The sequence below is a fragment of the Prionailurus viverrinus genome, chromosome A1 (assembly GCF_022837055.1).
Source record: "Prionailurus viverrinus isolate Anna chromosome A1, UM_Priviv_1.0, whole genome shotgun sequence".
Lineage (NCBI taxonomy): Eukaryota > Metazoa > Chordata > Mammalia > Carnivora > Felidae > Prionailurus > Prionailurus viverrinus.
In genome coordinates this window covers 137,838,044-137,850,940 of record NC_062561.1, presented here as the reverse complement: position 1 = coordinate 137,850,940, position 12,897 = coordinate 137,838,044, and the positions used below count along the sequence as shown (strand labels likewise).

Below are 12,897 nucleotides of genomic sequence, written 5' to 3'. Positions count from 1 at the left end.
AGCACCATCCTTGTATTGGAGACTTAGGGTTTGATAAACAGGTCCTCCTGTCCCTGGGAAGGTGACCTCTGATCTTATACTGGGGGCGATACTTCAGGGTCCCACAGAGTGGATGAAGTAGCTCAGGAGACCACTCAATCCCTTCTGTCCCCACTCACCATCTGTTATCAATGTAAGCTCAGGGCTATCTCCCCAATAGAAAAAAGATCCACAGAGAAGAGATGGGGGAATATTCTCAAACTAGAAGTTTGATCTCCACACTGAGGGAACACACACTTCCTGGCCTCACCCAATGGCTTCCTTTAGCCTGGTTCACGTTCACTGCTGTGACAAGACCAACTCAGTGCAAATGAGCAATTCATTATTCTAATGAATAATGAACCTGCAAAGCAGAGACCCAGATGTGGACAAGAGCTTCAGCTTGGAAAAGAGAGATGCTGTCAGTCAGTGTCTACCTACTGATCCCAGCAGCTGTCCTCCCCTCCTGTCCACTCTTTCTTAGCCTCACGAGCACCACACTGACTAGTGTTTAACACACTTTCACATACATGCTCTGTTTTAAGTCTCTAAAAACCCAGGGGAGGATATCCCAACCCCATGGATGAGGAAACCAAGCCCCAAAATTAACTTGCTCAGTTTCTCAAAACTGCTAACACAAAGAATTCAAACCCAGATACCCTCAGCCTCCAAAGCAAGGCTCCCGATTATCCCAGAGGTGGCTGTTTTACAATTTCAGTTCTTCTTCTTTGAATATTGTCTTGCTCATCCCGGTGGGGAACTGTCTTATAACATGCAATTTTCTGGGAGAAGTCACAGGTTACTGGCCGGGGGAGGGCCCGCAGTCCCCCTACCCTCTGTCCTTGGCCAAGATTACTGCTGCTCTCAGATCTCTCTTGCCTCCTGCATGGGAATCCCTATGTGCCATGGATGTCTGTGGGCCTATTTTTAGAAATAGAAGGGAGCATGCGGGTGGCACACAGTGAGGTTTTCTAGGAGTTTGTTATATTTTTGTAGAGTCCACTGGGAGTTTTAAGTTGATTGATTTCAAGATAGATTACCTCCCAAGGATGACATCCTTTCCCTGCTCTTCCATTCAACCCTCCCCATCCCCATTGAGTTTGCTTTTTTGTGTTTTTCTTTTACACCCTAGGGCTTCTCCTTAGCACCTTGTGCTCAGAAGACAGGGATATTAATAACTAGCAGCAGCTACACCTGATTTATTTCTCAAGAATGCCGAGAGGAAGCAGATCTAGTTCTCCTTGACTTCTGTAGAGATTGGTAGCATCCCTTAGGGCCTTTTTGCAGAGAGGACTGCTGTTTTAAAGATCTGGAAAATATGTCCATGGATGGATCTCAATGCCTTTTTAAAGCTCCTGAGTTAATGATTTTATTCTAGAACAGGCACACTACCATTTTAGGGGTGGGGTGTGTATATACACAAGTCAGAAACTGGGGAAAATTTTTATCATATTAAAATAGGGAGGAAATTACAATGCACATATGTAAAGTCTCTGCATTTGGGGAACACAATTCTGCTGTTGATGTTAAAGGACACATCATCTCTGTTCAACGATGTTCTTTGCCTTAGAAGGTTGATGGTGATCAAATAAAAATGCAAACACTGAAAATAAATATGCTTTTGAAATTAGTATTGCATTAGAAATGTCAATCCTAGGGGCGCCTGGTTGGCTCAGTCGGTTAAGTGTCCAACTTCGGCTCAGGTCATGATCTCGCAGTTTGTGAGCTCAAGCCTCACATCAGGCTCTGTTCTGACAGCTTGCTCAGAGCCTGGAGGCTGCTCCGGACTCTGTCTCCCTTTCCCTCTGCCCCTCCCCCACTCACCCTCTCTCTCTCTCTCTCAAAAATAAATAAACATTAAAAAAATTTTTTTTAATAAAAAAAGATATCAATTCTAATACAGTAAAGTGACTCAATTAGTATACTATGCCGCAACTGAAAACACAAATATTAAACAAAAGCAATAATTGTATATACCAAAGTACCTTTTGTTTCATAATTAGTGGTAACATTCATTTCCAAGTAAGTACCTTCTAGTATAAGATATAACACACGGTTTAAAGATACCAGACATCATTAGTCATACATTTTCAAATACCTTCTTAACAATAAAATACACAAAAAATTCATTAAATTCTGGCCCATGTTCTGATATGTCTGTCCCCCCCCTTTTTTTAACTAATTCTACAATCAAGCTCTATGAAGCTCTATGAAATAGGAATCATTAGCTCTTTAAACCAGATCAGAATAAAACAGAACCAGTGTGCACTCAGATGGGCTCTGCCAGTGTCTGTCACAGTCATGTGTAGCCTGGCATTTGGGTCCAGTCCAAGGAGCCTTTTTGTAAATAGAATCTTCTCTCCACAGAGGGTATACAACCAACCATAGACAAAATGACATCCAGAGAAAGGAGCTGCCATTTTTTCCTCTCTATTTCAATAGGACACATTAATCTGATCTGGAAGCCAGTTATTCTTATAGGAGCAACAAAGTCTCACACCAGGGCCCAACACACCCCTTATAACTGCATGTGAATTCAGGGATCAGAACCTGTTGAAATGCAAACGGAGACCTAGTAAATGTGGAACGCTATCCCAAGAGCCTCTGCCCTCTCCATCCTCGCTTAGGTACTGATGATAGCAGAGCAGCATTCCCGGACCTCTGACAGGTCCTCGAGTCAGCAATAGAAGAACCTTGCATTTGGTTAACAATTTTAGGAGGAAGCAGAAGGATAGGATGCACAGGTCTGGGCTTTCCTTGCTAAACAAGCAAGCTCTTTCTCTTCACCCCAAGCCCCAAGTCCACAGAAAGAGGACATACCAGGACTATCTTCCCATCACATAAACACAAAGCAAAGATTAATAGACATTATTTTCTTTTCAGTTTTCTGATGATTTAACGTTTTCTGATGATTTAACAGTTTTAAGTAATGCCCAAATATTCATACAATAAAGGCACAAGTGTTTTCCTCCCAGTTAGATTGTCTGTGTATGGAATTGGTAACACAGTATTAAAAAAAAAAGGCCCATTTTTGCTTTAATGTGCTGCAGTTTTCAAACCTCAAGACATGTGTGATTTGGGGAAAACTCAGGTGCTTGCAGAAACCGTATTTGCCTCATCAAAGACAGGAGAAAATTGCTAGCAGCTGTTGGCCTTCTCACCCCTGGGACCCTCACCCTAACTGCTCAGCATGCAGCGATTCCCAAGGGCCCAGGCCCTCAGTTAATCCAGGACCCTATCCCAGCCCTGTCTCCGTTGGTCCCAGATCAGACTGCATACCCAGCCAGGGCAACTGGCTCTGTGAAAGCCTCTGTTGAGCAAAGGGGATCAATCCCATTCAAACTCAGAGTATTTGGGTAGAAAGGGCCTTCAATGAAAACATCAAGTCAGCCACTTGGTTGTTTTTACCACTACCCACACGAGGAGTATAGAAAAGTGACAAGGAGACACGGGAAAGGAAGCCTCGTCCTTGGTTTAGACTCCAGCCCACAGGCTCTCCCACACATACCTGATAGAGTCACCAGGATGCAGTAACTGGCTCAGCAAGGCAAGGTCAGGTGCCTCAGGAGTCCTCGAAGGCCAAGCTTTACTTAGACACATGTGTGTCTAAGTTTTAGAGATTTACAGTCTTGGAATTTTTCACCTGAGGTGGCTTCAGGTGGAAGATTAAAGTGTGTAAATTACCAAGATGACTTTGTAAGACTGGGTTGTATGCTTTTCTTAATCACACTGATCTCATCCACTTGATGTACCCCAGCAGCACACCTTGCTTGGAGTGGGTGACTCGGAAAATCTGAGATCCAAATCGAGCAGGAAAGTCTCTTCACCTGTGTGGGCTTGCATACTCCCCCCGCCGCCGCCTCCTCCAGCAGCAAAGGCCCCGAAGACAGAGAGGAGAGCAGGGGAAATTGGTTCCCTAAGAACAGAAAACAATCCAAAAGACACATTTAAGTCACCACTGGCAGATGCACTCTTTCTCAGGTTAAAAAACCCACAGAACACATCCCAGTTCTGACTTCTGTACTGAGGGGTGATGGGCATGAATGTGCCCTTCTTCTGTCTGGGCCTAGGTACCCTCATCTTAAATGGGCACAGTGGCTGGCTGAGTTCTCAGGTTCCTTCCCACGCCTCCCAACCCCCAGATGATATTCTGTGGCTGTGGATTTACACTGGAGCTCTAGTGTCCCACTCTGGGAGGCCACAGCTTTCCGCATTAGTAATGGGTTCCTAAGGGGGAAAAAACAGTGATACTTCGAGCAGCCCTAGGATAAGGGAGGGTCAGTATTAAACAAACATCACTCATCATAAATTAGTACTGATCATCTAGCCAAAACCCTTAAGGAAAAAGGGGGCTCTTTTTTTTTTTTTAAAGATTAAGTTTCTTTTTCTTTAAAGGAAAATTGCCAAGGATGCAGAAGGAAATGAAGATGATCAAAGATGAGGATGTGCATTTCAATCTGGGTGTGAAGAGAGCCCCCTCCTTTCCCCACTGCCTGCAGCCAGTGGTTTCCCGAGGGAAGGCTCCCCAAAGACACCCCTTCCCAGAAGCTCTCCGGGGGCCTTTTTCCCAGTTTCGATATGAACCTCCTCCAGGACACCTAGATGGATTCCCCGGGGTCTTTGAAGGAGGAGGGTCTCGGAAACGGAAGAGCATGCCCACCAAGATGCCCTACAGCCACCCTGCGGAAGAGGCCCCTCTCGCCCTCCACTCCGAGGAGAGCAAAAACCACGGCCCTCCGAACCTCTCCCTGCTCTTCCCGCAGCCCCCGCGCCCCAAGTATGACTCGCAAATGATCGACCTGTGCAACGTGGGCTTCCAGTTCTACCGCACCCTGGAACACTTGGGGGGCAAGCCGGTCAAGCAGGAGCCCGTGAAGCCCAGCGCCGTTTGGCCCCAGCCGACACCCCCTCCGTTCCTGCCCGCGCCCTACCCCTACTACCCCAAGGTCCCCCCGGGCCTCATGTTCCCCTTCTTCATGCCCTCTGCCTCCCCCTTCCCCTTCAGCCGGCACACCTTCCTGCCCAAGCAGCCCCCGGAAGCGCTGCTGCCGCGCAAGGCCGAGCCTCAGGAGAGCGAGGAGGCCAAGCAGAAGGTGGAGCGGGTGGACGTGAACGTGCGCATCGACGACAGTTACTACGTGGACGTGGGCGGGGCGCAGAAGCGCTGGCAGTGCCCCACCTGCGAGAAGTCCTACACCTCCAAGTACAACCTGGTGACCCACATCCTGGGCCACAGCGGGATCAAGCCGCACGCGTGCACCCGCTGCGGGAAGCTCTTCAAGCAGCTCAGCCACCTGCACACCCACATGCTCACCCACCAGGGCACGCGGCCCCACAAGTGCCAGGTGTGCCACAAGGCCTTCACGCAGACCAGCCACCTGAAGCGCCACATGATGCAGCACAGCGAGGTGAAGCCGCACAACTGCCGCGTGTGCGGCCGGGGCTTTGCCTACCCCAGCGAGCTCAAGGCCCACGAGGCCAAGCACGCCAGCGGGCGCGAGAACATCTGTGTGGAGTGCGGCCTCGACTTCCCCACCTTGGCCCAGCTCAAGAGGCACCTCACCACTCACCGGGGCCCCATCCAGTACAGCTGCTCCGAGTGCGACAAGACCTTCCAGTACCCGAGCCAGCTGCAGAACCACATGATGAAGCACAAGGACATCCGGCCCTACATCTGCTCCGAGTGCGGCATGGAGTTCGTGCAGCCCCACCACCTCAAGCAGCACTCCCTCACCCACAAGGTACCGCCAGAACCCAGGCCACGGGCGGGCTCTTGGGGAGCAGGCGCAGAGCCCTGGGGGGGCGGGGCCCGCAGACCTTCGCCGCCCGCACCTGGGCGGGGAGGAGCTGTGTAACCCTGGGCGAGGGGCTTCCTCCCTGAGTCCTGGCCTCTTTCCTCTCCTTGAAATGGGGGACGCTGGGGGGCCAGCAACCAAGTCCTTTGCCATCCAGCCTTCTAGAGTCTAAGATGGGCCTGGAAATAAATAATGTGGGCAGTTTGGAAAGGAGGGTGAGGAAGGCGGAAGGAAACAGCTGGTCCTTGTGCTGTTGCTTCTTAGCCTCCTGCCACCCCTAAAACTCTGTTTCTGGAAACTTCATCCAGGGCCCTAGCATGCGTGTGCCATCAGGTGTTATTTACCCCAACCATTTCTGTGCCTGGGGTATGCTAATCAGAGCCACCTTCTAGAGAATTCTCTTGGTCCTTTGCTGCAGAAGTAGTGCCTACATTTTGGGGTGTTTTCACCCTCAGCTGTGAGAAGTGCTTCACATATGCACATGGCTCTGGATCCAGCAAGGCCTCTGCTTCCCCTGGTAGAGCCCCTGCCTAGGTGGGTGTAGGGCCCCGTGGTTTGTTTTGTGGGGGGAATGAAAGTGCATCCTGCTCTGTCTGCTTTGTTTTTATCTTTCCTGGGCTCAGGTCTTTAAGGAGATATACAGGCACAAATGTCTAAATTCAGCCTAGTTTGCAACCAGAGCCCTGGAATCATTCAGGATGAAGTAAGGTGAGGCCACAGTAGCGTCCCTGATAACTTACCCAGCTAAGCTGATTGGGTCTGCTTTGAGCTTCCAAGAGGAGAGGTTTGCCCCACTGACTACCCTCACGCTTTTGACCGCAAGTGGTTTTCTTGGCAGGAGAGACTTCTAGCAAGCCAGAGTTTCTAAAAACACTCTTTAATTCAGAAAGGTCACTGGAGGACTTTGCTCAGCTGAGATAACATCTCTACCCGGCCATAGTGTGTTTCATTTGATAGGTTAGGACAAAACATGGGGCATTTTTTTGGCTCTGCAGTGGAGATGAAATGTGTGGCTGCCTTGTGGGCAGTGCACAAACAACTCCTGCCCCACAAAAGGCACCTGTAGATACTATTCAGAGAGGAGGCCCCTGCCAAGTGCAGGAACCCTCAGCAAAGAACCTGTACTGAGATTCACCCACAAAGGGGACCATTGCTGATTTCAGGGGCTCCTACATGTGTGGAAAAGGAATCAAAGATGCATTTCAGAACATAAAAAAATTCCGTAAGATAGTAGAAAATGAAGTCAAAATGGGCAAAGCAGCCTCATATCTGAAACATCTCACTGGAATTAGAAAACAAAATGCATTTTATTTTTTTCAACTTTTTTTTTTTAATTTATTTTTGGGACAGAGAGAGACAGAGCATGAACAGGGGAGGGGCAGAGAGAGAGGGAGACACAGAATCGGAAACAGGCTCCAGGCTCTGAGCCATCAGACCAGAGCCTGACGCGGGGCTCAAACTCACGGATCGTGAGATCGTGACCTGGCTGAAGTCGGACACTTAACCAACTGCGCCACCCAGGCACCCCAACAAAGTGCATTTTAATTCATAGTGTCAGCAGTGAGAGGTAGTGTTTATATAACGGTTGCTGTATATCAGGTGCTTTACTTCTCATTTAATCCTCTTTAACAACTGGAAGAGCAACCTGCAGATACTATTCTAGATTCGCAGATGAAGACGCTGAGGCATGGGGTGGTCACCCAGAATCTTGGACTCCAGCACCTGACTCTGAAACACTACTGTCAAGTCTTTCTCTTCTCCACCCCCTTCCCTCCCTCACCCCTGAAAACCCCTACAGTCTCCCTCTCTGATTTCACTGATCCTATTAGTGACAAGGTAGCTTCCTTTGTTCCCGCAGTTGTGTCTGGGCTTTCATTCACTTGAGTTCTAGGCCAGCCCATAGGTGAATTTTACCGTGAACATAGAATTCTCTGAGAGAATTCCAAAAACAGTGATAAGTAGATACTTCTCCTTGGTCCCAGGTCAGCTGAATCATAGATGAGTGTAGAGGCAATCTTGAGAAGAAAAATGCTGAAGTAACTTTTAAAAAACATCAAGAACATAATTTTCGTTAATTTCAAAAATTTAAATTCACTGATTGAATATGCAACACACTTAAAATTCATCTTCTTAGGAGGGCCTTAAAATTTAGGTCTCTTCATTAGTATATATCCATACTCTTCTGCAATCATCTAGACTCAAGAGTATTTCAGCTGGAAAGAGTCCCTGGCTCATGACCCACCATCTTCAAATGAGAGAACCATCACCAGGAAAGGCCATGAAACTTGCCTACAGTTACATAGCGAGTAAATGGTTGGGCAGAGACCTGAACTTGTCCTTGGGTGCCATGGGCTCACCAAAACTGAGGAGTGCTGTTTTATTATCAAGTCCCAAATTAAAGAAATGGACATATAGGCAGAGAGACTCAGAGGTAAGCTTGGAACTCCTCTCTCCCAGGTCATTATGGATACCAGGCAATATGTGTTTTATTAGGTACAGTTGTTAACTAAGCAACTTGTTATAATTCCATAATAATTTTAGTTTTAATGCCATGGTTCTCTAAGTTTTCCTTCTGAAAAGTCATTCTGTGTTAAGATAGCTTCCAAAGGCCTTTTCAGGGAAGCACTGGTTAGTTGGGACTAGCTAATACTCTACTCATGCTATGAGGTCCTGGAAATGTTTTCAAGTGAGGACATTAATGCTTAAGTATTCAAATATCCACTGCCAAATTTCTCTATAGGACAGAAGCTAGCTGAGCAAAGGCTCCGTAGCCAAATCACATAGAGGTCACTATGACCTATGGGAGCCCAGGTCACTGTGACCTATTGTAATTTATTGAACAGTAGATATGAATTGTTCTCCTGGGATTTTCAAGTGTATTAATGAGAACTCAAGAAAACATTGGTTTTCATATGAGAAATGATATTATCACTTTAGGAGGTTTTATTTTTTTTTCATTATCATGAAGGGTAGATTATAGACTCATTTCACAGTGCTCCTACCAAAATCTTTTTAATCCCCAAAACTGTTACTGTAGAATTAACCCATGTAGCATCAGGAACAACAAAAGCAGTAGCGTTCTTTTCCTCTAAAGTTCTGGCTTAGGGGCGCCTGGGTGGCTTGGTCGGTTAAGCGTCCGACTTCGGCTCAGGTCATGATCTCACAGTCCGTGAGTTCGAGCCCCTCATCGGGCTCTGGGCTGACAGCTCAGAGCCTGGAGCCTGTTTCAGATTCTGTGTCTCCCTCTCTCTCTGCCCCTCCCCCGTTCATGCTCTGTCTCTCTCTGTCTCAAAAATAAATAAACGTTAAAAAAAAATTTAAAAAAATAAAGTTCTGGCTTAGTTAATGGTTTTCAGAAGACAAAAAAAGATTACGTAATCAACACCTTTCAAGAAAACAGCAGTTAACAAGGCTAAAGCCACACCATTTGGAACTCAACATCTGTCACCAGGCTCTTCATGGATTTGTGTGGCAAACAGAAGAATGAAGACTACAATTCTGATGAAAGCCTGTTACCTGCTAACCACAGTATTTTTGAATCTGCTTCCCTCTAGGGTGTGAAGGAACACAAATGTGGGATTTGTGGGCGGGAGTTCACTCTGTTGGCCAACATGAAGAGACACGTGCTGATTCATACCAACATCCGCGCCTACCAGTGTCACCTGTGCTACAAGAGTTTTGTGCAGAAACAGACCCTCAAGGCACACATGATCGTTCATTCTGACGTGAAGCCTTTCAAATGCAAGGTGAGCAGTGGGCCCTGGGAGGAATGCAGACAGGGAGGACTCTGAGGGTTGTAAAAGGCCCAAGGGGAGAGAGTCTCCAGGAAACTTCCTACTATGTTTCACCAGTGGGGTCACTGAGGCTCAGAGTAGGTCTTTGGCTAACCCCAGGCCCATCTGCTGCTCTGTTCTTTGTATCACACCAGACTTTAGTTGGTCCCTGAGAAGCCTGTCCTATTGGTCTCACTGTGGAATCAGTGTGCAGGGGTGGAGGGAGCCAGTAGAGGAAGTCTGAGGGTGGAAGGCCCATTGGGAAATGAGGTTGTTAAAGGATGAAGGTGATGTGGAAAGTTCCCATTCCAGAAAGAAGCAATTGAGTATAATACTGTTCTCCTTACAAGCCAATGAGTGAAACACAGGAGTCACAGAGTCTTCTAGCACTGCCCCCTCCCTTCTCACACTGCACTCCCCCACCCCCCTCCGCCTTCCTGACACTTGGACTTCAAGTGTAATTTGAGGACAGGTCTCTGAGGCAGGATGAAAGAGACTCCAAGGTTAGTCCTCTCACGACCTTAGAAATGCTTGTTTGGGCCAAGGAATAACTGTGAGCACAGTCATCTGAAGTGTTTACCATGGAGCTCAGGGATTTTGAGCATCTTCATTAAAATGTCCGCATCAGATTCATTTGGTTGAATTGCTATTTTATCAGCTGAGAAAATGTGTGAGTTGGAGATTTGTAAAACTCAAGGCATTGACTGGTATTATTTAGAAATGCTTGGGCTTCCCAGGCTTTTCCCCCTTCTTCCCATCCTCTCCCCACATTGTTTTCCTTCTCCACTTCTAGAATGAGAAGGAATCTTGCTGAGGATTGGGTAGTTTAATGTACTGGCACGTGCCATCCCCATCGTGAAGAGAGAGAGCTGAGGGGGAAGGAGAGAGAAATCACACCCTCAGATATTGTTAGAGCCTTTCTGTTTGAAATGGAAGTTTGCCTTCTCTGTCATTGCATGTCTTATAGGGTCCAGATGATATTCTCTGTCCATCTGAGGGGCAGTTCCTGCTTTAATCCCTCTACAGCATGTCCCCTTTCCCCCCCTTCTTGAAGGAACCCCCTGTGAAGCTGACTGCTTTCCTGTGTTGGCCACTCCTGGACAGGGTGAGCGGGGTCAGGAACCAGAGCTTCCCTAGACCTGTGTGGGCATTCTCTGCAGGTGGGGGAGGGAGGTTTCTCCCTCCAGCCCTTTCCTGCCACCGACTTGTGTTTCCCCTCCTTTGCTTCAAGTTCCCAGTGGTTTGCAAGTCAATTTATGTCCATCTTGAGTCATCTGAGTTGAAGGAGAAGGAAGCTGCGTGCAGAAGGGGCTACATAATTGATAGTGCCTGATGCAAAATGAAAATGTAAGGCCCCTTGTTCAAATGTTATTAAGAAATTTTGAGATGGTACAAGTAGAACATTACACCAAACTCAGGACGCTTCTGAGATGGGGCTGGGTGTGACTGCATTGGTCACACACCCACGAAGCTAGCGCTGGCCACATGAGCCCAGGGACTCCGTATATCACTTCTTCTCTCTCTGATTAGGCACTTGGATTTCCTTCCCGCTTCCCACTTTGAGCCTTTCGCTTTTAACAGAGCTATTCCTGCCTGCCAGGAGTTTGCTGTCTCCTAAAGTCAAGGTGCAAACGGACACTGCTTGCCACTCCTCATTTGCTGTGCTGAGTTTACTCTTGGGCTTCCAGCATGAACTGTATTTTTTATCAAACCAACTGGTGGCAGAACACATACATTGTTAAGGCATGAAGGTAGCCATGCTTGTGGTCCCTTCCACCCGTGTCCGGTCCAACTAACTCACACTTCTGCCTTTTCAAGTCAGGTCCAGGAGTAGTTGTGAAACCAGGCAGAAGATACCTCTGAAATAAGGGATATGTCAGGGAGCAGAGCCGCTGCAGGAAAAGGGCTTGCAGGCTGGGTTTGATCTGAGGACGCAGAGGCAGTTCTGTTTGCCAACCTCAAGGGCCTCAGAGTGGCCTGGAGGATTTCTTGGACCAGGTGGTACCCGAGAATTTAGAGGATTCTCTCTGGCACCAGGGCAGAGAAGACTGCATGCTGTAGTGCAACCTGGGCCCAATGATGCAGTGAACCAGCCCTGCTCAAAGCTTTATGTCTCCTTTCATGAATCACTGCCCCCTCCTCCTCCATCCACCCCAACGATAGTGCACATACATGGTTTAGAGGGTGTCTGATGATCAACTTTATGGTTCAGAAACTCAATATGATCTCTCCCTGAGAATGGTTTAGGGTCTAGATGTATGCTCACACCACCAGATTCCATAAGAGAAGGGCTTGCAGTATAAGTTATGAGCTCTGAAATGATGCACAGTTTATACTCTTCAGTACCAGATGGGCCTGGTGCACGAATTGGACTGGTCATCTGCAAAGGCATCCTTTTCCTGGTTGGGGGGGGGGTGGGACAGGTTGTCCCAGAAGACTACACTTTGGGTCAGGTGGCTGCCTCGGAGAGTGTATCTACTATCAGAAGAAAAATAACTGGATGTTGAAGGGTATTTTTGTCAAACAGGTGGCCCTTCTCCCTTCTTAGATGTTTATTGAATGAGGACAGGCATCAGTCACCTCAATGGAGAGCCCTCTGCCTCCTGAAAAGTGCCAGAAGCACTGCCAGGGTCCTCCTCCTCTTTGTCCCCATGTCCCCACAAAGTGCTGCCTTTCTTCACTTCACAGGAATCTCAGAGCATGTCTGAGTTTACAGATCACATGACAGGGCTCTTTGTGTCCTGTCCAGGCTCCAGATCCAGATCCCACTGTTGGGTGGGCCATCTCGAGATGGTGTCCTGTAGCCTTTGCTCCCCATCAGTGTTGTTGTGGATTCTTGGAGACCTGGTAATGGGTAGAGGTTGATGGTGCTTTGGGAGTTAGGTACAGGATGGAGGGCCGTTTGCTCCTTGCTACAGAATTCAGAGTCAATCAGACACGGGTGACTGGCTGGCTGCATAGTGATGTTGGAGAAAAGGCCCAGACAACTAAACCCGAGCTTTACTGTAGTCACAGGGAAGGGTTATTCCCCTCACACGGTTGGCATGGCTAGCAAAAAGACACAGGCCTTGTTCCAGTCGTACTCCAAGCGTCAGCTCCGTCTCCTTTACTCGAAAACTTATAAAAAGGGGAGACTGTTTAAATAACAGGTTCTAATTTCTTAGGATTCGCACCACTAAAAATCCTTCCAAACATACAGCCCTCCCCCTGTTGCAACATGAAATGGTTCTCTCTGCCCCGTGCTCAGTGGAAACAGCTGTCCACAGCAAGCAGAAACATTCGCTTACTGTGAGATTAAGCATTAACAATAG

The 12,897-nt window shown here is 47.7% G+C and overlaps 1 protein-coding gene across 3 annotated transcripts in view; it reads left to right on the top strand.

Moving 5' to 3' along the window:
* Positions 1 to 12,897, top strand: part of ZNF366 (zinc finger protein 366) — a 71,798-nt gene that overhangs the window by 45,776 nt on the left and 13,125 nt on the right. For all 3 annotated transcript variants that reach the window (XM_047871227.1, XM_047871237.1, XM_047871244.1), the window contains exons 2-3: positions 4,414 to 5,759; positions 9,368 to 9,559. In XM_047871227.1, coding sequence (XP_047727183.1) covers positions 4,428 to 5,759; positions 9,368 to 9,559 — 1,524 coding nt within the window. In that variant the 5' untranslated portion in view covers positions 4,414 to 4,427. The remainder of the gene's footprint in view (positions 1 to 4,413; positions 5,760 to 9,367; positions 9,560 to 12,897) is intronic.